We start from the raw sequence: 24223 nt of genomic DNA, 5'->3' as shown, positions 1-24223 counted from the left end.
CACTTCACAACACAGTAATTAATTTGCCCAGTCACACACACATTTACACACTGGTGATGATGAGCTACAATGTAGCCACAACTGCCCTGGGTCACACTGAAGTAGGCGAGTCTGCCGTACACAGGCGCCACCGGCCCCTCTGACCACCACCAGCAGGCACGGTGGGTTAACACACCAGAAGTGTCATATCTCACTGCTTGTGATATTTGCGCTTGTAAATAACCATATTTATTGTATGTGTGCATTTATATAAAGAACAATGTATTCAAAATCAACAGTGGAGTAAAATGCATAATGCACTGCTTGCATGTCCTGCTATGCAAATTAAAATTTTGGAGCTGTTGAAGGATGGGGATAAAATTTGGGTTTGGTACAGTCAGGCAAGCTCTTAGTTCTGGTACAGAGGCCGCCATGGAAGCTAGAATAGATAGTAGGTGTAGAAGAATGGCCAGAAATTCCTGTAAGACTGCAGTTAGTAATAAGCACTTCCATCTCAGACTAGCCCTTGCCTTGTACACAAACACTAGTTTTCTAATCAGAGGCTGTTCCAGAATGCTTGTTGAAATCCTGAAAAGTTTTTACAAAATAAATGTTTTATGTTGAGAAAGCATGCAATAAGTTCACAAATGTTGAAATGAATTCATATTTTAAACAAATAAAGACATGTATTTACAAATAATCACATTGGGTGGCAACATTTGCCAAATGAGCCACCTGCTGTATTCTATCAAACACAAAGACAGTATATTTCATATCTAATAAGGCAACAGTTTTCTTGGTCCTTAAAGCAAAAACACTGTGAAAAAGAAGAGGAATATTCTGGTTCTTCTCTGAAAAAAACCCAACAATATTCATTTCTGACACTTTGTAGCTTTGGCATGAAAACAGCATGAAACATGTGATCTTTTACTGAAGTGTGTTTTGTACAGAACCATTTGAAATCAAGCCGTACAGCAAAAGCCATTTCAGTATTAAATGTAAGGCTGATGAACATGACAAGCATGAAAACATTACCTTGGAAACTAACAAATTTCGTCAGAGTGTTTTATGTTGACACTTTTCAAAATAGTCTTATAAATACTTTAAAACAATAGTTCTGTCAGAATCACTGCTGTTGGCCCGGTACTAGAAAATGTTCATGTTGACAAATAGTTAGGGTTTCTCCAGTGTTCAGAAAGGCAGCTTTACTACAAAAGTGTTAATGTATAGGCCATACATTTTGAAGTCAGCACAGATATTCAGACCTCGAACTATCACTCTTATAGGTCATCTGGGAGTCGATGCTCGACCGGGAACACAGCAACAATCGCTCTGATTCATTAGTTGGTCTTCTTGCCCATAGCTCAGTAGGATTTGGGTTTAAAGTTCTTTGTTTCATTGTAATTGTCTCAAATTTGACATAACTCTCTTTTTCTAGCTCCTGTTCATCCAAGGCAGAGTTCTGCCCTTTGCAGTAAAGAGCAATAATCTTGTAGACCAGCAGAGCAATAAGAGGCAGAGCCAAAGCACAGGCTATACCACTTACGATCAAGAACAGCTGGTTTTGACCACTGTCTTCGGTGTAGAAATCAATGCAAGGGTCCTTCCCAGCTGAACTTCCTTTTGCTACTAAACAAACCGAGTACCTCATTCCAGGTGAAAGCCCATCAAGGAGCACTTTTCCCCTCCCAGCTTTGGTTTCCACCGTCCTTTTGGTGTCATCCTGTTCACCGTATGGTGAATACACAACTGTAAGTGGAGCATCGTTTAGTAATCCACCTGCAGTCCACAGCAGCACTGCACTGTCAGCTGTTTCCTCTATGATCTGTAAGTTGTTAATAGATTGTGATGCATCGCTTTTCCTGCTCTTCTCATCTGCTGCAAGTTTTTTCCCATTACTCCCTTGTTGATTTTTAATTAGCTTCAGAGAGCCCTTCTGTAAATCACTGCCAGAGGCTGAGTTGGGGGGCTTCTGGACGGCAGAAACAGTGGAAAATCTTGGTAAGACTGTGGTCATGATGAATGGTGTATTCGAAATATCACTTGGGGAAGTGAGCGTTGTGTCTGGAGTTGGTCGAGTTCCGCCACCGAACCGTATTGGTGGGGCAGTGGTGATGATGGTCCCTGCTACTGATAGAGAAATGGTTGCTTTTGCAGTGCCAGCATCATTCTTTGCTTTGCAGCTGTAGTCACCTGCATCTTTGAACTCTATCCCATGCAAGCTCATGATGGACCACTTTATGCCTTCCCCAGGTGACTCCTGAACTACAAAGGAAAGCATAAACACAAGTTAGGTCTTGTTGGATAAAATGGTCATGTCATTAAGCATTTCTGACTAGGAGATTAAATGTAAAACCAAACATTTTCATACTTGTGTTATTGACCGGTGAGCCATCTGACTTTGCCCAGTAAAGAACTGGTGTAGGTGCTCCTGTGGCATCACATCGTAAGAGAACATTACTGCCCAAAGCGGATGTTATCTTTGTTGCAGACGTCATCACAGATGGTTTCACACAGTTTTCAAGCTCGGCACGCTGAAACAAGACGCCTGACAAATTTTCCGGTGCTGCACACGTCAAGAATAGATCCATCAAAACCACAGGTGTGTCGGCCATTTTGGACATCTCAATCAGCTTGGAGATTTTACAGTTACAAAACCATGGGTTGTCCTGAAGGCCTGAAAACGAAACATTTAACAAGATTTATTAGTTTGTTGCCACTTTAAACAAGTATACAGTTATAACGTTTGGCCAGAACAAGAGTGAAAACTACGACTGTTTTCTAGATCATTAAAAATGTCTGCAATCATTCTTGTGCTGCAAAGGCATGTTTTGATAAATGTATAAACTAAAGCATGTAAATGTATAAACTAAAGCAGATGGGAAACTATGTGAATTCTTACTAACAGATAAATTACTTTTTCTTGTTTTAGTTAAGGAAAAAAAAAAGAGGTAATAATGTGGAACTCCAACCTACTGTAAACACCTGATGAACACAAACACGTGTCCTGGTGCACGCTAAGCCCATTAGCCAGATTAATTTGTCTTAACAGTAACAAAGCACCTAAGCTGCCTCTGGCCTTCCCATCATTGGTGGGAACACAGTTTCTATTTGCTCCACTGTTAGCAAAAACGTTATCACTAACAACCCAAGTACAATAAAAGCAAAAGCTTTGCCTGTGAAACTTCAAACTTTGTTGTTTTAATAGTACTTTTTAGATATTTTTGAAATTATTAGAAATAGTTTAATATAAAGGACTAATTTATTTTTATGATTAACAGAGAAGTACTTCAGGACTCTCTGAAGAATTGTTTCTTTAAGAAATTGTTTTGTATTTTCCTACTGCTTAACCACATTTCCCTTTCTTGTACAACTAGACACAGCTAGCTTGGTTAGCACAGACATGCTAGCGTGTCTTTAATGGCTTATTAACCTTTAAATGTGTCACACAGACACAAAGAATATTTGTTACTTCACTGTGACTCCAAAATACATTTGATGAATAATCACAGCAGATATCCTTTCCCTTAGTGATATTCGCCAGCTCCTCCAAAGGATTCTCAAGGGATTCCCCAGGGAATTCCAACCCAGAGAGAAAATATAATCCCTTCAACAGTGTCAGGTTTTGTTCCGGAAAGGCCACCTAATGATAAGTGCCCAGTAAACCACCAGAGAAAAGAAACCAGGAGTTATTCAAATTAGACATCTGAACTAACTCAGTGATTTATTTTGAAGTGGAGCAGCACCAAGACTCACTTGGATGATGGAGCTCCTCAAGTACCTGGACACCCTAATAGGAAGCCTAGGTAAGCTGTTTGGTCAGGATCTTGTTCCTTGCATCATGTGAGGGTTGGAACATAGACGGATGAGTAAATCACAAGTTTGGGCTTTCAGCCCAGCGTTTTTTCACCACTAAAAAGTGAGGCAATACCCTCATTACTACAAACCTGCTCCTGATCAATCCGTACTTTTTCCTACCATTTACATTAAAGTGACAATGTGTAGCTTTAACCATTAATCTCTGGAAATATCCATCGAAATATTGTTATAAATGACTTAAAAGATGTCAAGTATTTGAAAAATATTGGCTGTTCTAAAATACATGGGAATGGGTCTAAATGTGTTTCTCAGTGTCAAGGCGCTTGGCCTTGCTAGACATCGCCTTGCTTATGAAGACACTGTCCTTCCTTGGTAAAAAAAAATGGTTAAATGGAACAGACTTGCATCATGTGACCGCAGCGTTCGCGTATCATCACATGACACAGAAGATAACGTTATATTTTATACATATAAGTTTAAATATAAATATATTATGAGCCTTTTATTTTTAAAATAGTGTATATATTTGTTAAATTAAATATAAATGGTAAATGGCCTGTATTTGATATAGCGCCTTCTAGAGTTCTTGAAACCCCCCAAGGCGCTTTACAACACAATCAGTCATTCACCCATTCACACACACATTCACACACTGGTGGGGATGAGCTACGATGTAGCCACAGCTGCCCTGGGGCGCACTGACAGAGGCGAGGCTGCCGAGCACTGGCGCCACCAGTCCCTCCGACCACCACCAGCAGGCAACGTGGGTTAAGTGTCTTGCCCAAGGACACAACGACAGCGACAGACTGAGCGGGGCTCGAACCTGCAACCTTCCGATTATGGGGCGAGCACTTAACTCCTGTGCCACCGTCGCCCCCAAATATAAAAGCGAGTTTCTACCTGCTAGCCACCGAAGCTACAACTAACCAACCATAGCTAACTGTTTTGGATGTAAAAACATGTCAGATATCAGCCCAATAGCAACAATTAGTTGACTTACATTGAAACTTGAAATTTGCCCCCAATGTAGCTGCCGGCTTCTGAGCTGCCATCCTTTTTTAAATACAGCACTGTATTCTGGGAAATTTTTTGACCAGGGCTAGGCTACAAGACACCTCCCATGTATCCTTACTCAGCTAGCTAAACGGCTAACAAACGGAGAACAGACGCCTGGGTAGAACATGAACAATGGAACACGTCTTGGTGGTCCTGATGACGTATCACCTAGGCAACCGGGGCGGGACCAAGACATCAAGACAAGGTTCCTTGGCATTGAGAAACACCATAAGACTCTGGGCGATGGAATCGGATGATCTTGTCATTTTGCTGGAGGGTGCACTACCAAGGATTTTTGACCCTAATGGCCATCCATTGGTAAGGTCTTACTTGAACACAAAAATAATGCCTGCTGGCAATGATTTAGGTATGTACTGCCCCCTATCGCCAGGCAACATACACACTGTCGCTTTAAGATGGGAGAAATGTAAATCTGCAAACATGGTGGTTGTCTCCTAAGTTGGGGTCGATCGGTTTCTATTTATTTACGCCAAAAAGATCAATTCAAGGTGTTTTTATATATCTTTTACAAATGTCTACTAAAGCCCTGGTTTCTACATCATCATGGAAGTGCACAGACGCATTGGCCTTGCTTGTTCAGCTTTAACTTGGTGTCAGTTATCTTATTTTGTTTGTTAAGCCAATCTAATGCAGTCCAACCAAAAATCATTTCTAATGAGTGGGGTTAGTGTTAGAGGCTGTCAGATGCTGGCCTTATACTGTATAAATGTATGAGCCACATCAATTTGTAGGCTCAATTGGATGTGTGTGTGTGTGTGTGGGGGGGGGGGGGGGGGGGGGGGGGGGTAGTCTTACACTAGCATTTGTCATACATATTTTGACATTTGCCCTGTACCATATCATGAGCTCTGAAATCTTAAAGATGGTACTCCAGGATAAGAAATGTATTTGCCATACATGTGGACATTAGTTTGGTATTTGACTAAACCCTTACTTTTGAAGGACTTTCAGGAAAGGAAGTTGCTAAAAAAAATTGTACATGGGTCCAGAAGGCTGATTTCTGTCTATGAACCTGTTCCAAAAATCTCCTTGGACCTCTAGAGCCCCAAGGGCTGGTTCTAGAGATGGTCCCTATGTCTGGAGGTCTGGTTTCCTGTTCAAAAGGGTCTGGCATTCAACATGCATTAACATTGGGCATTGTATGACAAATCCCCATTGATATTTCCTACATTTTCTTGATCCTGGCTTTTACTTTTACCCAAGTTCCTCCTTGAGCTCCAGGGACCAAGAGACCAGATCGTAACCTGATTTCCAGGTTTTGGGTGATGATCACTGGAGTTAGGGTTAAGGGATGTCCATAATCTGTTTTTGTACATTTGTGGAAACATCTTCTGTGTTGGTAATGAGCCTGAATCAAGATCTTTTCTATTGTTACACTGGTTTAGGGCAGACTTAACAGGCAACATTTATGCAAAACTTCTCATATATTTGCTAAATCTCTGGTCATCCTGGCTTGTTAAGATGGTACAGTGGTGTGAAAAAATATTTGGCCCCTTCCTGATTTCTTATTCTTTTGCATGTTTGTCACACAAAATATTTCTGATCATCAAACACGTTTAACCATTAGTCAAAGATAACACAAGTAAACACAAAATGCAGTTTTGAAATGATGGTTTTTCTTATTTAAATGGTAAATGGCCTGTATTTGATATAGCACCTTTTAGAGTCCTGGAACCCCCCAAGACGCTTTACAACACAATCAGTCATTCACCCATTCGCACACACATTCACACACTGGTGGGGATGAGCTACAATGTAGCCACAGCTGCCCTGGGGCGCACTGGCGGAGGCGAGGCTGCCGAGCACTGGCGCCACCGGTCCCTCCGACCACCACCAGCAGGCAACGTGGGTTAAGTGTCTTGCCCAAGGACACAATGACAGCGACAGACTGAGCGGGGCTCGAGCCTGCAACCTTCCGATTGCGGGGCGAGCACTTAACTCCTGTGCCACCGTCGCCCCATCCCATTTAGGGAGAGAACAAAATCCAAACAGACATTGCCCTGTGTGAAAACAACACATTCTCACTCCCACCGCGTCAAAAACAAACGCTTGGTCAGCCACCCTCCACGTCAGACCCCAGACGCCAAAAGTGCCCTTTTCCGTTACTTATGTGCGAAACGGGGTTTTTCCCTTTTGTAACTGCAGATCCCAATGCAGCGTAAAACTGACGTGATTAAATATCCGCTGATGCGGCACAGAACAAGCACATTTAACCGCACCTAAACCTTAACGTTTCACTATTTATAGTCTTCCCCTCTCCCTCATCCTAACCTTAACCCTCTTGCTACCTAAAACGTTACTCTCACTGTGATCAAGCGTGTTTCCCATGCATTCTGACTGTGAATACTCGTATTTGCCGCCCAAGGGGAACATTAGAACATACCATCTGGCGAGGGGGAGGTTACAAATACCCTCTAATTTTAACCTCCACCATGGTAGTTGAAACCTCCCCCTCGCGTTGGCTCGGTCCAAACTCGACCAATGATGAGGCGGCTCCCGCCGTTCACTTCATAGAGCTGGCTTTTAGAGCGATCGACACATCACTAACGTGTTCGCTAGCAAGATGGTAAAGGTTAGGATAGGGGTGAGGGGAAGGTTAAATAAGAGGATAAGGTTAAGGAGAGGTGCAATGAGCTTGTTTGGTGCCCTGGCTGCGGGCATCCCATCACGTCAGTTTTACGCTGCATTGGGATCTGCAGTCAAATAAGGGAAAAATCCCTTTTTGCACATAAGTAACGAAAAAGGGCACTTTTGGTGTCAGGGGTCTGACGTGGAGGGTGGCTGACCAAGCGTTTGTTTTTGACGTGCTGGGAGTGAGAATGTGTTGGTGAAAAAGTAATCGCCCCCTTGTTAAAAAATAACCCAACTGTGGTGTTTCATACCTGAGTTCAATTTCTGTAGCCACCCCCAAGCCTGATTACTGCCACACCTGTTTCAATCAAGAAATCACTTAAATATGAGCTGCCTGACACAGAGAAGTAGGCCAAAAGCACCTCAAAAATTTGAAATCATGCCAAGATCCAAAGAAATTCAAGAACAAATGAGAACCAAAGTAATTGAGATCTCTCAGTCTGGTAAAGGTTATAAAGCCATTTATTAAAGCTTTGGGACTCCAGCAAACCACAGTGAGAGCCATTATCCACAAATGGCAACAACATGGATCATTGGTGAACCTTCCCAGGAGTGGGCGGCCGACCAAAATTACCCCAAGAGCGCAGAGACAACTCATCCGAGAGGTCACTAAAGACCCCAGGACAACTTCTAAAGAATGGCAGGCCTCACTTGCCTCAGTTAAGGTCAGTGTTCACGACTCCACCATAAGAAAGAGACTGGGCAAAAATGGCCTGCATGGCAGATTTCAGACGCAAACCACTGTTAAGCAAAAAGAACATTAGGACTCGTCTCAATTTTGCTAAGAAACATCTCAATGATTGCCAAGACTTTTGGGAAAATACCTTGTGGACTGATGAGACAAAGGTAGAACTTTTTGGAAGACAAATGTCCCGTTACATCTGGCGTAGAAGTAACACAGCATTTCAGACAAAGAACAGCATACCATCAGAAAAATATGGTGGTGGTAGTGTAATGGTCTGGGATTGTTTTGCTGCTACAGGAACTGGAAGGCTTGCTGTGAGAAATGGAACCATGAATTCTACTGTCTACCAAAACATCCTGAAGGAGAATGTCCGGCCATCTGTTCATCAACTAAAGCTGAAGCGATCTTGGCTGCTGCAGCTGGACAATGACCCAAAACACACCAGCAAATCCACCTCTGAATGGCTGAAGAACAACAAAATGAAGACTTTGGAGTGGCCTAGTCAAAGTCCTGACCTGAATCCTATTGAGATGCTATGGCATGACCTTAAAAAGGCGGTTCATGCTAGAAAACCCTCAAATAAAGCTAAATTACAATATTTCTGCAAACATGAGTGGGCCAAAATTCCTCCAGAGCGCTCTAAAAGACTCGTAGCAAGTTATCGCAAATGCTTGATTGCAGTTATTGCTGCTAAGGGAGGCCCAACCAGTTATTAGGTTCAGGGGGCGATTACTTTTTCACACAGGGCAATGTAGGTTTGGATTTCGTTCTCTCCCTAAATAATAAAAACCATCATTTCAAAACTGCATTTTGTGTTTACTTGTGTTATCTTTGACTAATGGTTAAACGTGTTTGATGATCAGAAACATTTTGTGGGACAAACATGCAAAAGAATAAAAAATCAGGAAGGGGCCAAATAGTTTTTCACACCACTGTATAGTTGTTAAACTTCCCATTGTATCCAAGCGTTTTACTCTTTCTTTGGTAACTTTTCAATGTGTAATTATGACATCAAAACACTGTTTATTCTTAGATAATTTAAATATTGTCTGGCAGCCACAATCACACAGGATTTCCTGAGGTGACTGCACATAACCCATAGTGTCCTGGAGTGCCCCTAATATCCTATAAAAGCAATCCGGACAGAACATCTTCTTACCTAACACAACTTTTTGAGAGGCATTAGAGGTGGTTGGAACACCATTAAACGGTGGCCAGATATCCATTAGATCAGAGGGCAGGGTGGTTAATTTGTTGCTGGACAGGTCCAAGTAGGTGATGTTTAGGAGGTGGGGGATTGCCTCAATGGGAACATTAGTGAGTCTGTTGTTGTGAAGATCCAGTGTCCTCAGTCTTGGCATTTCTTTAAGGGACTCCCAAGGGAAAACAGAAATCATATTTCCATCCAATCTCAACTCATGGAGCACTTTTAGGTTGTAAAAGCTTCCTGTATCCACTGAGGTGACAGAATTGTAAGTAATCCAGAGGTATCGTAGCTCCACCAGATAGTAGAAAGCTTCTGTTGGGATTCGGCGCACCGCAGTTTTCTCTACACGAAGTTTGATTGTATCGACGGGGACGTTAACAGGGATGTCAGACATGTCTGGGTCATTGCAGAGCACAGATCTGAAAGTCAAAGATAAAAAGTTGAAGGTATTATGATAATGTTTATGTCAAAATCTAGTTTATGTTAACTCAACATGGCTTTATAAGTGGTTTGATTACTCATAGACCTTTTCTTGTCCATCTTTTGTAGCTATTGTGATGTGAGAGGCTTTAACTGACACAACTCTGTCCACCCAAAGGTCACTTCCCAGATGCCAAGGTCACAGATAATCTTTGTCATTGTAAACTCTGAGGGAGGATCTTGTGAACTCAGAAGGGAAACAATGAATGGTCCTCCCAAGGGTATGCTTACAAAATAATTACAACTGACTCCTACAAAAAATTACCCTTCAGTAGGAATTTTCAACCTTTAAACAACTCCTAATGTTTGTATTACATTATGTACTTGGCATAATTTGAGGACTGTTACTAATGCAAGGTATTTAGGTAGTCATTAATCAAACTACTTTTTTAATCTAGTACAAAACAGAATCACTCATTTCTCACAAACATTGCACTATGAACACCAAGTTGATAGATTGCTTAATTAAAAATAAAAAACATTTTTTAAATAAAAACAATACATTAAAATAATAATAATAATAATGCATTGAAAAATGTCATAGAAATTATATAATAATAAGAAGATATAATAAAAAGAAGAAAAGTAGTGTTGCAATTCAAGTAAAAATTTGAATTAATATTTTTGTGACATTTTACCTTTATGAAAAAGAAGCTCATTTTACCAACAACTCTTCCAAATTAGGACACACACCAACTTATTTTGCACATGCGAGTAAGAATGTGTCTAATTGCTCCTTATTTAGTGAGCAAAAGGTAGTTGTAAAGCCATTATGCTTTACTTTCTGTTAATTTAGAACAGATTAACTAATCAGAGTGCTTCTGTGTTTAAGGCTGTGCTTATTCAGATGGGTCTTTGATTGTCTTCTTATAAGTCAGTATTCAGCTTTTGAGTTAAATTAAAAAAGAAAACTACTTTGAAATGTTATTTTGAATAATACGTAGCTGACAGTTCTACAGTTTCATACACAAATATGTGGTGTATTTATAAGATAAGGATTTAAAAAATTGTGTATATTTTGGGGAGAGTTAGGTCATTTGAAGCACACATTACCTTGTTCCTGGTCCATCTGTACGTCCATGGAAGACACAAGTACACTGGGACGGACAGAAGGCGACAGCTGTACCGAAGCAGCACAAGAATACATGAAGACAGAGAAGTTGATGCATGATGTCAACCGATGCACCCAAAAAGCTCATATCCTGGAGATATCAGGAAAAAAGACATATGTAATCACTGAAAGCCAGAAGAATTCTTTCCAGAAATTAAATGGAAAGTGAGAGTAATGAAAAGAGTCTGTAAAGTCCATAAGAAACAGGACTCAGGCTGAGGATCCAACCACAGTCCAGGTGACCTGTGGGATTGGCCCTGGGGTTGGGGATTAGTGAGGGATTTCCTGGGTGTGACAGGATCACTGAAGCTCAGTAGCAGGCAACATTAGTCTTTTAGAGATGGTTCTCCATTTTTCACCTGCTCACAACAGCAGCTCATCCAGGTTCCATCTTGTCTCTGAGACATGCTGTTAATTGGTTAAGTTTGAGAGATTTAAATTCACGTGAGCCAGCCATGCTTTTCCTAATCCCGTAAATTTGCAACGTCTCCACTCTCCATAAAAACTATGCACACTCAGTTTGTCTAAGTGCTCATAGTTGCAAACCACACCTGGAGATTTACATCATTGTTTTTATATGCAAATGTATAACATTTAATCCACCACTCAAAAAAAAGCTTAAGATTTTGTATTTCTTACATTAAAAGGTGAAGGATTTATTGCAAATGTCAAAATGCAGATGCATTTTTGAACTGGAGAGTACATTTAGGAACTGAGACATGAGTTCTGTCTGGCACCAGGGTGCAGAATTTAATCTAGGAAATGATTTATTACCTGGCTGAGAGGATCAGCAGCCTTGGGAAATGATCCAAACTCAACCTGCCCACTGGTGACAAACTCAGAGTAGATTAAACCATTCATTTACTCAGCCCAGAAGTCTACTTTGTGTTTTCTTCTTGTTGTTATTTTGCATTACATCAAGGAAGTACATAAATATACCATCAAATATTTTGTTTGGATTATTGCTCACAAACTTATAATTTTACAATTTAGCAAAAAATCCAGTTGATTTAAGCATTTTCATTGTGTTGTCTACCATCTGTATGGTCTAAAGTAGTGTTGCCCAGTTTTTTTTTGGATGACCCCTTGCCTGTGTCCAAGATGAGAAAGAACCCCCGACCCCAATTTGTACATGCATACACACATTTACAAACATTATACAGACATTCAGAATTGTACTTTTATGTAGAGGTTTGGTTAAACTGTAGGGCATGTAGTTGGTATTTTGTAAATGTAATTTTTGCAAATAAAATCTTGCTAGCCTTGCAGCCTTAGCACAGACAAAAATGTGGGTACCTCCTTAGGGGTCCCAGACCCCAATTTGGGAACTACTGCTCTAATGAAAGCAGTCCTGTCTTTGCTTTCCTCCAAAATTAGATGGAATTTGTTTTGGATATCAAAGATTGAATAAAAGTAGAATACATTCTCAGTAAGCTAAATAAAAATTTTCTTACAAACATCTCAGAATTTTGAATGTACCTAATTTTTTAAAGCATTTTCCCTGATTTATACGACCATTTTTACAGTTTAATATGAGAATGAAAAAAAAATTTAATATATTAAATAGCATTATATAGTCAGATAAATGAATCCCAACACAATGTCATAAATATAATGCAACATTTGAATAATTTTGCATTGGTCAGCATGATTACATACATAATAATATAAAATAATGATATCAACTCTAGTGAAATATGAACATCGAGAAAATAATAAAGGTACAAAGTAAATCAACCATGCTACCCCACATCTTGGTGCCTGTAATTTGTGGTTAGCCTCCCTCCACCTATGTGTGTGTGTGTGTGTGTGTGTGGGGGGGGGGGGGGTCCTGACTGAGGTTTGCACTTATGCAACTACAGTTCAGACTACCCACCCTTTTAAGAGTCCCTGGAGGGGGTACTGGAGAACCAAATCCTAGTATAGCTCCAGAAAGATCTCCTGTCAGTGCGCTCACAGATACGCGTTTACTCCAGAGAGCACGCTCTGACAAATCCTTAAGAATATTGTAGAAATGTTCTTTTATCTAACGCATCTCAAGTAAAATCACAAGCTGTTTTGTAAGGACAACAATACAAAATAATTAAATTTTATTATAAATAATACTAATTAATTAAAAATGATTAAAAACTTAATAAAAATGGAAAGAGAAAAAATTGTGATTACCAAAAACACAACAACCATTCTCCAATGTCAGATTCCTGTCGGTTGTTTTAGCACCAGTTATGTGACACAACTGTTTTTCCACTGTAATATTTATTTATTGAGTGAAATCATTTGTGAATGAGGAACCTATGTGGATGACTGAGACCTCCAGTGTTGCGGTCCCCCTGTTCTACAACTAGGAATTTTATAAAAATAACAAAAAATTACAATTTAGGAACATTTCCACGCAAAGGTACAAAATGATGAATACCACACAATGCATAAAATAGTTCCTACGCACGATATACGCACTGATCTGTTCGTAAGTAAGGCTGATAAATGAGGCCCCTGGAGAAGACTGGACTTTTGAACCTTAATAAAAGAATCATATTCTGTTTTGTACAAAGATCTTTTCACTTTACAGATTAATTACAATCATAGACCAATGAATGTTTTATCTAAAGTAAATTTAATAAGACTTGATTGCTTGACAGTAGTAATAAATATAAATTACTATTTATTGTTAAATGTAATTTATAAATATCCATTAAAATGTAAACAAAACGGGAATTAAAAAAGACATTTTGGCAGCACAGAGAACTTGTTAAACACATTCAGCATTTATTATAATAATTGTAGGCAGACAGGAGACAGAGCTGGTGGAGGTTCTCATTCATCGAAGGATGGCTGAAGACTTTCCAGGAACAGAGATGTCTCTATTCTGCCAGATGAGCTGATAGGTTACAGGTGTGTGAGGACATCCTTGCTCTTATAGCCAGATGACAGGAGTTATCAGTTGATCAGCCAGGCTAATAATGAGATGCAGAAAGAAAACAAATCCAGGACAGTGTCCAATAATAATAATAATAATAATAATGATGATGATGATGATCTGTGGTGTTGCTCACCTTATGTGCTCTTATAGAATCTTGACGTGTGCCTGCCTCATGATGTAGTGTCCATATTTTGCTGAGTGTCCTGCAATAATGCAGGTTATCAGTTAATTTACTTTTAATAGCAAAAAAACGCAAAATATTTAATGTAAAAGTTATTGACCAGGTGAATTAGCTCACATGTCACCAAGTGTCACAGGACCAGAATCAGTAGCTGCCTTCATGATGTCATGATGTAATCTAGCTCCAAGCTCACAGCAGCAACACACGTGTGGCAATAAGCTATGAAACAAAAGGATAAGCGAGTACACCACTATCTGTATCTGTATCTGTTCAACCACCTAAATGATCTGTATCTGTCTGTACTCGGAGTGGACGTGGCCTAACCCGGAAGTGGGTGTGGTTTAACTGGAAGTGGGTGTGGCTTACATCAATACATTTTTTTAAGTCTGAAATTGATATGGATTGATCAGAAGTTGCTATGTGTATTGTTTATTTGAAAACTATTTACAGAGCAGCCTCAGAATTGAGATTAAATATTTTTGATCACAATAGTAAAGAAACTTTTACAGAACAATTGTTTCAATAAAATCATAACATTAATATTTAAGTGCATGAATACATGCAGAGAGAGAGAGAGAGAGAGAGAGACAGAGAGAGAGACAGAGAGAGAGACAGAGAGAGAGAGAGAGAGAGAGAGAGAGAGAGAGAGAGAGAGAGAGAGAGAGAGAGAGAGAGAGGACGATTTTGCAGCAAGTGACCCGGCTGACCACAGTACAAGCAGAGACCTAGGGAACGGCGTCTAGCATTCTCCTCAGGGGTTAATTGCGCTCGTCCAATTTGCATAGGTTCCTCGAGGTGAACTGGAGGGGAGTGTTGTTGGTGGGCGTGGTGAGATCGTTGCGGTGGGGCAGCAACAGGGGATGGTCTGAAGGTCTGCATTTTGTGTCTCTCCTTGAGGCATTTCTCAGTGTAAGTGGCTAGCTGGACCAGGGACTCAAGGTTCTCCGGTTCTTGGCAAAATGCTAATTGATCCTTGATTCTATCATTAAGTGCCTGAGAAAAGGCGGCCCTAAGGGAAGGCTCATCTAATGTGGAAATGGATGCAAGAGTGCGAAATTCGATGGCGAATTCTAAAACCGATTGTTTACCTTGCTGGAGGCCCCATATTTGTTTATCTATTTCTGCTGGTGATTCAAACTGATCAAAGAGTTGTTTGAATTTGGCTAGGAACGTTGGGAGCAGTCCCTGTAAAAAAACTAGCTTGCCGACTCCTAGCCTCGGCCCATTGTAGGGCTCTACCTCGTAACAGCCCAATGATGTAGGAAATCTTTACTGCATCATTAACAAAAGTGTCAGGTAATCTATCAAAAGCCAACTGACAGAGTAGCAGAAAACAGCGGCATTTACCTGGTTCGCCGGAGAACGTTTCTGGTTGAGGTGATTCAGTAACCCGGAAACTGACCCCATGTTGCTGAACCGGAAGCGAAGCTGGAGGCGAAGCTACAGAAGTAGCGGCAGGAGGCGGTGTAAGTCTCTTGCTTACCTGTCGTATGACGGTGTAAAGCTGGAATAAACATTGATTAATAACTGACAACTGATCAAGGGCTGAACGGATGGAACCGTCATGCTGGGATAAGGTGTTTGCTAGAGCTGCGGGGAGTGATTCTTCAGTGAGGGTGTTCGTTTGGCCGGTTGATTCTGTCATGTTGTGGGTAATGTACTTCACCCAGGACATGAAGAATCACATGAGAAGAGGTAAGTAAAAATACAAATGTTTTATTTTAAAGGAGAAAAGGAAAAAATTTAGAACTAAAGGCGCTGCTTCTGAAAACAGGAACAGGATGGAACCAGAATCTACGAAGACAAAAAAAAGGTGAGCGAGGCCAGAGCCAGAGAACCAGGAGAATATGAATCCGTATCTGAAAGTTCTTACGGTCCACAGCCAGGATTTGAGCGGAGGCGAACTGGGAGAGGCTGGAATGGGTGAGGTGGTTCTGAGCGTGGGCAGGCAGGCAGGTGTGGAGAAAGGAGGCCAGAGGATCCTTGAATGGTGGGACGTGAGACAACTCCAGGCAAGGTAGGTGGTGCAGAACAGGATACTAGGACAGGATACACAAAAATCATTAGACCAGGATCACAGGAACCAAAGACAGATTCTAGGCTAGATGCTATTCATATGAGAGTATCAACCGGCACTGGGGTTGAGTCACACCACTCCTTAAATCCTCTGAACCTCCGATTAGTGGAAACTCCCAACAGCTGTGACGGATGCCACGCCCACCTGCAAACACAGAGCTGACACACCTGACCAGTAGGTGGAGGCAAACCGTGACAGTGCCCCCCCCAAGGGACTCCACCTGGCGGCCTAGCAGAGGAGGAGGAGGCGGAGGAGGATGAATCAAGGGAGGCCTTGAAGTCCTCGATTAGGGAGGCATCCTCTATCTAAGATCCAGGAATCCACTGCCGGTGCTCGGGACCGTACCCCTCCCAGTCCACCAGGAACTGCCGGCCGAACATCCAGGATGCGATGCACCCGGTAGCCGAGACCCCTGTCAGCGAGGCGGACAGGTGGAGGCGGAGCATCAGGGGGGCACAGAGGACTGGACACCACCGCCTTGAGGAGGGAGACATGGAAAACTGGATGTACCTTCATGGATGGAGGCAGTTCCAACCGGACAGAGACAGGACCCAGGACCTCAGCCACATTTAAAGGTCCAAGGAAGCGAGGAGAGGACTTCCTGTTGGACCCACGGACCCTGATGTCCCGGGAGGAGAGCCAGACTATCTGATCTCGAGTGTAGGTGGGTGCCGGCCGTCTGTGACGGTCTGCAATCCGGCGGTTGAGCTCAGCAGTGCGTTGGAGCACTGCTCGGGTCAGAGACCATGTGCGGCGGGCCTGGCGCAAAAACTGAGGAACTGAGGTGGAGGAAGCAGAGTCGGAGGGAAACAGAGGGGGTTGGTATCCTAGCGAGACTTCAAATGGAGACTGACCTGTGGATGATGAGGTGTGGGAATTGTGCGCATATTCCACCCATGGCAGCTGTGAACTCCATCCGGCAGGATTGGAAGTGCAGATGCAACGCAGCATAGCCTCCAGTTCTTGGTTAATGTGTTTCACCTGTCCATTAGTCTGTGTATGGAAGCCGGAAGTGAGACAAACCTTAGCTCCCAGGTGATTGGCGAAGTCAATCTATATGCAAGAAATGAACTGGGGGCCACGGTCAGACAGGATCTCGCTGGGCAGTCCATGAAGCCGGAAGAGATGTGTAATGAGTAGGTTGGCTGTCTCGGTGAATGATGGAAGGGATTTAAGAGGAACAAGATGACATGCTATAGAAAAACGGTTGACAATAGTGAGAATGACAGAGAACCCCTTAGACATGGGGAGACCAGTTACAAAGTCCAGAGCAAAATGTGACCATGGACGATGGGGAACAGGCAGAGGCTGGAGGAGACCCTGAGGAGACTGATTACTGGCTTTGAATCTGGCACATACCTGACAGGCACTGATGTACTCCTTCACATCACGGTACATGGAGGGCCACCAGAATGTCCTCCTGATGAGACTAATAGTCCTGCCAAGACATGGGTGAATGGAAAACCTGGCGGTGTGGGCCCAGTGTATAAGAGCACCATGGGTACTAGTAGGGACATAGACCTTATTAGGGGGACCGGTACCTGGATCGGGTTCCTGCTGCTGGGCTTCCAGGACCTTGTTGGTTATATCCCAAGTTATGGAGCCGACTGTGCAGGAGGCAGGTAAGATGGTGGGTGATTCCACCTCTCTGTCTGAGGCATACTGTCGAGAGAGAGCGTCAGGTTTGACGTTTTTCGAACTGGGTCTGTAAGAAATGATAAAATTAAATCGAGAGAAAAACAGTGACCATCGAGATTGGCGGGGATTCAGTCTCTTAGCCTCTTTTAAGTCAAAAGCCAGCTTGAACAAGTGAGTCTTCAGCTGCTTTTTGAAGGAGACCACTGAGTCCACTGATCTCAGGCTCAGGGGGAGAGAGTTCCAGAGTCTGGGGGCCACAGCAGCAAATGATGTGTCACCTTTGGTCTTTAGCCTGGTGCGCTGCACAACCAGTAGGCTTTGATCACTGGACCTCAGGGACCTGCTGGGGGTGTAGGGACTGAGAAGATCACCAATGATGGTGCTTGTCCATGTAAGGCCCTATAGACCAGAACCAGGATCTTGAAATGAACCCTGAAGTTGACTGGCAGCCAGTGAAGCTGGAGGTGAAGCGGGGTGATGTGGGTGTGTTTGGAGGACTTGGTCAGAAGCCGAGCACAGGCATTCTGAACCACCTGTAGACGGTTCAGGGAGGTTCTGCTCAGACACGTGAAAAGAGAGTTACAGTAGTCTAAGTGTGAGGAGATGAAGGTGTGGATAACTGTCTCAAGTTCAGAGCGGGACAGAATGGGACTCAGCTCAGCAATGTTCCTGAGATGGAAGAAGGAAGAGCGAACAAGAGAACTGACACGAGAATCCAGGGTGAGAGCTGGGTCAAAGGTCACACCAAGATTCCTGACAGAGAGTTTGGTGTGAGAAGCAGTCTGACCCCCCGTTAGCCCCACTGACTTGCATTCATTTTTTCGTTCTTCTGGGGACTCAAGAGCCAACCGGAAAGGGAGGAGACTTAGGCTCCCTACAGTGATCTTTCCTCTGAAGTAAAAGTTAAACCTGCACACTTTGCAGTCTGGTTATAACGAGACAGCTATTACGTCGGACCATTTCAGACGTTTTATAGGGCTTACAGATTGATACTCTGTCCCCATTTCTGTGTTAGCAGCAGAGGTGGAAAGTAACGAGTTACATTTACTCACGTTACTATAATTGAGTAGCTTTTTGTTGTGTATTTATACTTTTTAAGTCATTTTAAAAATCTGTACTTTTACTTTTACTTGAGTAAGTTTTTTTTTAAAACAATTGTAATTTGCTACATTTTAAATCATATCCGTTACTGAGTACTAATAAATTATAGGCTTAATAAATTAAAAAAAAAACATTACGAGTAGCAGCGTCGGAACAGAAAGAGACTCCTGCATGAGCACCGCGTCTAAACCGTGGGGGGTGTGGGTGTAAACTTCTGGTCAGAAACATCAGTTAAGTTCCTATGATCCACTCGCTGTTTACCTCCTCTCTCCCTCTTCTCATGGGTTGGAACGAGGCCCCCACAATGGAGCTCTGAAATTGAGTCAAACCCGGAAGTGAAATAAACTGCAGTTCCACCCTCATCCACTGGGGGCTGGTGTCAGAAACGAGCAAATCCTCATTGACTCCCATGTTAAAAATACCAATTTCACAGCAGAAATAAACATGTTTACAGGCTGGTACCAAAACATGTTTTTTGTTTAAATTATCTAGTTTACACTCATGACAACTCTGAGGGGGTGAATTGTTTTCTCACTCTTCTGTTTAAGTGTATTAAAAGCCTAAAATTCTGTATAATTAATGAGCATCAGACCCACGTGACCACAGAGCTAGCTCCGTGGAAAGGCCTCAGTAGAGCCTCGGCCTCGCCTGGAAACAGTTCTGGGATTTTGAGTCTCTGTGTTTGTGTATTCTTTTTTGGATATTTTTTGTGCAATTGTTGGACAAAATGACTTGCTGTGGCATTAATTGCACTAATAAATCGTCCAAGGAGTCTCCACTTCATTTTTTTCGGTAAGTAAAATTATATTTATGTATTTTAGGTCACTGCTGAGCTGAGCTTAGATTTTAACATGTACTGTTTAACCATGAAATTTAAATGTAATAGGGTAAAACCCAGTGCATTTAACATAATGCTGTACTTTAGAAAATGGGTTGAAATATAACATGTTGGTGGAGCTGGGTTCCGACTATTGGCTTGTGGAGCTCTCGGGAGACCGATGTTTTCCACCCTTATCCCCTCCCTGCAGCCCGGTCCATCTCTGTTTGATCGCGGCTTCTGTTTGCTGCGCACGGGCTGACGGCTGGTTCTCCCAGCAGCTCGGCGCATCTGTCGCGGCTTCTGTTAGCTGCGCGGGCTGACGGCTGGTTCTTATGGCAAGCCAGAACCGCCAAAATACGCCACTTCTCCCCGCAGCTCGGCGCATGTCTGTCTGATCGTGGCTTCTGTGTGCTGAGCGGGCTGATGGCTTGTGGAGCTCTGGGATGGAAACCATTCCACCCGGTTCTCCCCAGCGGCAGCTCTGCGCATCTCAGATCGCAGCGGCGCTTGTCTGCTGTGCGGCTGCCGGCTTGTGGAGCTCTCGGGAGACCTCTGTGTTCCACCCGGTTTTACCCAGCGGTCAGCCTGGCGTATCTCTGACTCAGAAACTCTGGTGTTGTGCACAGTTAACTCCGGTTGTAGCTAGGTTGCTACCTCCATTAGCTTAGCTCCCACCTCCGCATTAGCTTTGGGTTAGCTTCAGGTTAGCTTGTAGCTAGTTCGACCGGGTGTCGTCAGTCGATCCCAGCCTTACAGCCCCACCCTCAGCTCCTCCTCTCTTCCCTTTTATGGAATTGTCTGGTCTTGACGGAACCTGTGACATGGTCAAAATGGCGGTGGTGGCCACCTCCCATTTTAGCTCAAAAACTTGTTATTGGAGTCTATGGAAACCCATTGTCCATATATTTATGTCAATGGTTGGAACGTGCACCTTCACGCACCGGTGTGACGTCATCAGAATTCTGCTCGGTTCCGTAGCCAGACTCGGTTCCGTGTTTGAAATGTGTTTACGCTCTACACGGAAGCGGCAAAATACTGTTTAGCGCTCATAACAAGCAGATTATCAGCGCTTTGCTCATAAAACAGAAGACCTGCCGTTCTCTGTGATTTAAAACATCCTGATACTGTTCAGGTGTAAACATTGTGCTCCATCCCTGTGTTTGAACTCAGAAGTTGCTTCTTGATGCCACAGCTATGTGATGATTTATCTTGTTTCTTTATTTTACTCCAGAATAAGAGATTAAATTATTACTAAAGCAGTTCAGTGTAGTTAAATTAGTCATTCAAAAGATTCTAACATGCTGCTGTGTGTGTGTGTGTGTGTGTGTGTGTGTGTGTGTGTGTGTGTGTGTGTGTGTGTGTGTGTGTTACACATATAGGACTGCATGAGACAGCATGGTTTCATCAAATCCATGCATCCTATATCTTGGCTGAAATAATGGCTCAGGAGAATAACTTATATTTCATAAATAATGATGTCTCTGCAGTGTTTATGATAATGTTTTATCTTATCTTTGGTCTGGGAGGTGTAACTTATCATGATACAAGCCTTTTAAAACATGTTAAAGTGTTACAAGAGGAGATAAATGCATGAATTTAAAGTTCATGTTTGGAGACCAACCTTCACAGTTTGGAGGCTCACGCTGGTGAGGAGACACTATTAGTTCTAGTAACACCTGGGCTCCCAAGGCCTATTCTGACAGGACGGACGTTACGGGACCCTTAAGGATTCCAGTTGGATGATTGGAGGATTATTTAGGAGGATTGGAATGAACAAACTGATTTCAGTGGTGAAGGGTTAAATGAGTGAGTGAACCCACTACCAAGGATGAACTCTGCTAACTTTAAAAATCAGCTGCTCTAAATAAGCATGAAGGTTAGAGAGGAGCTCTAGGATGGACATGGATAAAGGATCCTGTCTCTGCTGTTTGCGGATGATGTGGTCCTCCTAGCTTCATCAAGCTCTGACCTTCAACTCTTGCTGGATGGGTTTGCGGTCGAGTGTAGAGCAGCTGGGAGGAGGAACAGCATCTCCTAATCCTAGGCCATTGTTATCAAATGGAAAAGGGTGGCTTTCCAACTCTGGGTAAGGAAGGAGGTTCTGCTTCAAGTGGAGACGTATCAAGGGTCTTGTTCTTCAGAGCGGGGGATTGATAGGTGGATTGCAATAGCATATGCAGTGAATCGGACGCTGATCCAGTCTGTCATATTGAAGAAGGAGCTGAGCCAGAAGGCAAGACTCTCAATTTACTGGTCGATCTACATACCAACCCTCACGGACATGAGCTTTGGTTAATGACCAAAAGAGAAGATTGCGGGTACAAGCGGCCAAAATTAGTTTCCTCTGGAGGGTGGCCAGGCTAAGCTGTAGAGATGGGTGAGGGGGACATTCGGGAGGGACTTTGAGTAGAGCCACTGCTCCTCCTCAATAAGAGGAGCCAGCTGAGGTGGCTTGGGTATCTTATCAGGATGCCGCCTGGACGACTTCTTGGGGTAGTGTTTCAGGCATGTCCTGCTGGCAGGAAGCCCACGGTTTTACCCAGGATACGTAATGCATCTCCAATCTCGCCCGGAATGCCTTGGGGTCTTGCCGGATGAGGTATTGTTTTCCTCCAGTTAGGCCCTCTGATTCCAGAGCAGCCCAGTAAGATGGACCAATAAGAATTGTGTGGTACGTCATAAAGGCTGTGTCATGTGGGACCAGTTGGGATGAAAACTAAATCTATTATCAACATTTAATTTACATTTTGACAGAAATTTAACATAATTACTGAGAATCTCCCATTAGCTTTGAAAAAAAAACTTTTATGTTACAATTTAGATGCTGCATTACCTTGTATACCCAATGGCAACTGAACCTGCTGAATAATTCTGTTGCTACACGTAACACTTCAGAATAGTTAAAGGATTTCTATGGTGTGTTGTCTTTCTGTCTCTTTTGTTTATTGTCTTCTCTCCAGTTAACAACAGCTTTTATTCTGAAAGACTAATAAAAGAGGAGGGAGACATCTAGTGGTCCCATCTGTGTGACGTGATGAGTTTTCTGCTTACAGTAATTTCGTCTTTGTAATAAAAATAACATTATAATGGTGGACTAGATATTTTACCATTCTTATTTCAGAGATCTCATCGCTTTTTGATTCAAGGTCCACATGTTAATTAAACAACACAAGAGGCCTGCCGCATTTATTAACAAGTACACAAGTGAATTTTATTTATGCAAGCAAATTTGATCATACAGTTCAAATAAGCCACTTCAAGCTGTTGGCACATGAATGTACAAAACAGATTCGATTTAAAGCCTGCTATTAAGCATCCATAGTGAAAGTACAAAAGACAAGGAAGAAACTGAGAGCATTTTTTTTATCATTACAGAGTAAATCATGTTGGTACAAGAACCAGCTTCAAGACATGGTTGAAAGCTCATCACAAACTAAATAGACACAACTCAAGGACTACAGTCTCTAATATCAGTAGCAGAAAGCGTGGGAATTTTAGTACTGCACATAGAAACAAAGGTCTGCTCCAGCATGACAAGTCAAAGTAGCAAAAATAAAGAAGTGAAATAAAGTCATTTTTCTGTCAATAAGACTATACGGATGAATGTCCATGCCACAAAAAACATCTAAATTCACAGTCCTTACTAACAGTACAGTTATCCAACTTTCAGTTGAACACCAATGCGCTTACATCAAGAGAGAGAGCACAGAAAAAGGTCAAATAAGTGCATGAAACTAGGTTTGAGAACTAGTGGATGACAAGAAAAATAGGAAAGAAAAACACCAGGCAATGCAGTGACAGGCCACCTCATATGGCATACAGATGTTTAGGCAATAAAGTCATTGTCATGGACTAAAAAATACTGCAGCACACACGATTATCATAATTCCACCAAAGAGTGCCAACACAACTTTGTTTTTTCATGTTATTTTCAGGCTTTCTTTTCACTTGAGATGATTAGATGCAAATTGGACCCATTTTTTTTTCCATTATGATCTCATGATTTCAAACATCAGTGCAAAACATAAAGGTATGCTTTGATAAATAGATACAGTGCAGAGTCCTGCATACACAGGAGTTTAGTTTTTATAGAGTTCCACTTTTCAGAAATTATAGTTTGTTTATGCAAACATGTGCATCCGTGCCTCGTGATTCAAAGACAATAGAATCAATGTAAAATTCCTTTATATGGTAAGTTTATCAACTTTTACTCCAGTTGCTTCGACGGTTTCTTTGAAATCCATTATAACTCAATAATCCCTGTTTAACAGGCTAGCTATGTCTAGCAATTACTTGTTTTCCAAGAATGTACAATTAATTATTTAGTCATCTCTCCATCGCGTAACTTCAAATAGAAAGGCAGAAATGAGTAATTTTCATGTGAAAGTGGTCTTAATCCCTGGGAATACTGGCATAGGATTACAATTCTTCATAGTTGTGAGATTTAAAACATCTTTTAACTAATCCACTCGTTCACATACAGCACACACAGCTCTC

At 42.2% G+C, this 24223-nt stretch overlaps 1 protein-coding gene across 1 annotated transcript; it reads right to left on the bottom strand.

Moving 5' to 3' along the window:
- Nucleotides 1-214: 214 nt before the first annotated feature.
- Nucleotides 215-13533, bottom strand: lrit3a (info leucine-rich repeat, immunoglobulin-like and transmembrane domains 3a). The gene is made up of 4 exons (XM_070554922.1): nucleotides 10932-13533; nucleotides 9351-9817; nucleotides 2351-2656; nucleotides 215-2244 (listed from the first exon to the last, which is right to left on the bottom strand). The coding sequence occupies exons 1-4, from the start codon at nucleotides 11075-11077 to the stop codon at nucleotides 1226-1228; spliced, it is 1938 nt and encodes a 645-aa protein (XP_070411023.1). The 5' UTR covers nucleotides 11078-13533; the 3' UTR covers nucleotides 215-1225.
- Between the last annotated feature and the right edge of the window lie 10690 nt (nucleotides 13534-24223).

This window comes from Nothobranchius furzeri, chromosome 1 (genome assembly GCF_043380555.1).
Source record: "Nothobranchius furzeri strain GRZ-AD chromosome 1, NfurGRZ-RIMD1, whole genome shotgun sequence".
In the NCBI taxonomy this organism is placed as follows: Eukaryota; Metazoa; Chordata; class Actinopteri; order Cyprinodontiformes; family Nothobranchiidae; genus Nothobranchius; species Nothobranchius furzeri.
Note: the sequence above shows the minus strand (reverse complement) of the source record. Positions and strands in the feature narration are given on the sequence as shown.

Coding starts and splice junctions, on each gene's coding strand:
- lrit3a (XM_070554922.1), bottom strand. CDS start 11,077: ATGAGCTTTTTGGGTGCATCGGTTGACATCATGCATCAACTTCTCTGT. Junction 2,657..9,350: donor CTCTCAAAAAGTTGTGTTAG/GTAAGAAGATGT, acceptor TTTCGTTTTCAG/GCCTTCAGGACAACCCATGG. Junction 2,245..2,350: donor CTCACCGGTCAATAACACAA/GTATGAAAATGT, acceptor TTTCCTTTGTAG/TTCAGGAGTCACCTGGGGAA.